General features: G+C 26.4%; 1 protein-coding gene across 1 annotated transcript in view; it reads left to right on the forward strand.

Annotated features, from left to right (window-relative positions):
• Nucleotides 1-345: 345 nt before the first annotated feature.
• LOC108570515 (methylosome subunit pICln) overlaps nt 346-954 on the forward strand; it is a 3817-nt gene continuing 3208 nt past the window's right edge. The window contains exons 1-2 of the mRNA XM_017932388.1: nt 346-448; nt 865-954. Coding sequence (XP_017787877.1) covers nt 872-954 — 83 coding nt within the window. The 5' untranslated portion in view covers nt 346-448; nt 865-871. The remainder of the gene's footprint in view (nt 449-864) is intronic.

Below are 954 nucleotides of genomic sequence, written 5' to 3' on the forward strand. Positions count from 1 at the left end.
TTCTGAAATACAACAAAACTTCCAAATAATTAACAATCTTTTTTTATCTACTACGACTTTAAAAATATTTAGTAGAATCTCCCGCCTGTGTAAGCATATGCAGTTTACCATCTATAGTTTATCATAGAAAAGTACGCCAGACTATGTACATCAGTTGATCATACACTTCGTATTTTGCATCAATAACGTAAAATAGAAACATAATATTGTGCGGTGAAATTTTACAGTTACAAGTATCGGAAAATGAAAAGTTTGCATGTTAATTGACATTTATGATTATTAAGTTTTAGTGATTATAATCTCTGATAACTATACTATTTTCAATACACAAAAAGTGATCCAAGTAGCGCATAAAAATTGAAGTTGTAAACCCCAGTTACAAATTTTTTAAACTTTGTTCATTTGGTGGAAAATTTCACCTCTTCTTGTTTATAAACTGTAAAAACAAGTAAGTAGTTAACTTGTACCTTAATAACTTACATGAATAATGAAATAAGTATAAACGACGAGTATTATAAAACCAATGAAAGTTATTTAAAGCGTGTAATTATTCTATTGCTTGCCGTATGTTTAAATCTTTATTTCATAAGTATAGAGATTATCTAAATAAAACATATGTTTAATTGATAATAGGTTTTTGAAAGAAAGATTTATTTATATATATGTATACAGTGTGTCATACATACACATGTATTTACGTCTGTATTTATGTATATTTATATCATAATATAATGAAATCATTGGTTGTATAAATTTCAACATAACCTTATTATTTTTGTTTTCTTTACTTCATTAAACAAGTAACTTTCTCAATTAAATTGTAGTAGCCTTATGTTGCATACATTTTTAAAATAAATGTTGCAGATAAAAAATGGTTGTGCTTAGCAATTTTCTTGCACCACAAGAAGGAATACGTCATGAAGAGCCAAATACTACGGTGTACATTAATGATAG

Source organism: Habropoda laboriosa, unplaced genomic scaffold (genome assembly GCF_001263275.1).
Source record: "Habropoda laboriosa isolate 0110345459 unplaced genomic scaffold, ASM126327v1 scaffold61, whole genome shotgun sequence".
In the NCBI taxonomy this organism is placed as follows: Eukaryota; Metazoa; Arthropoda; class Insecta; order Hymenoptera; family Apidae; genus Habropoda; species Habropoda laboriosa.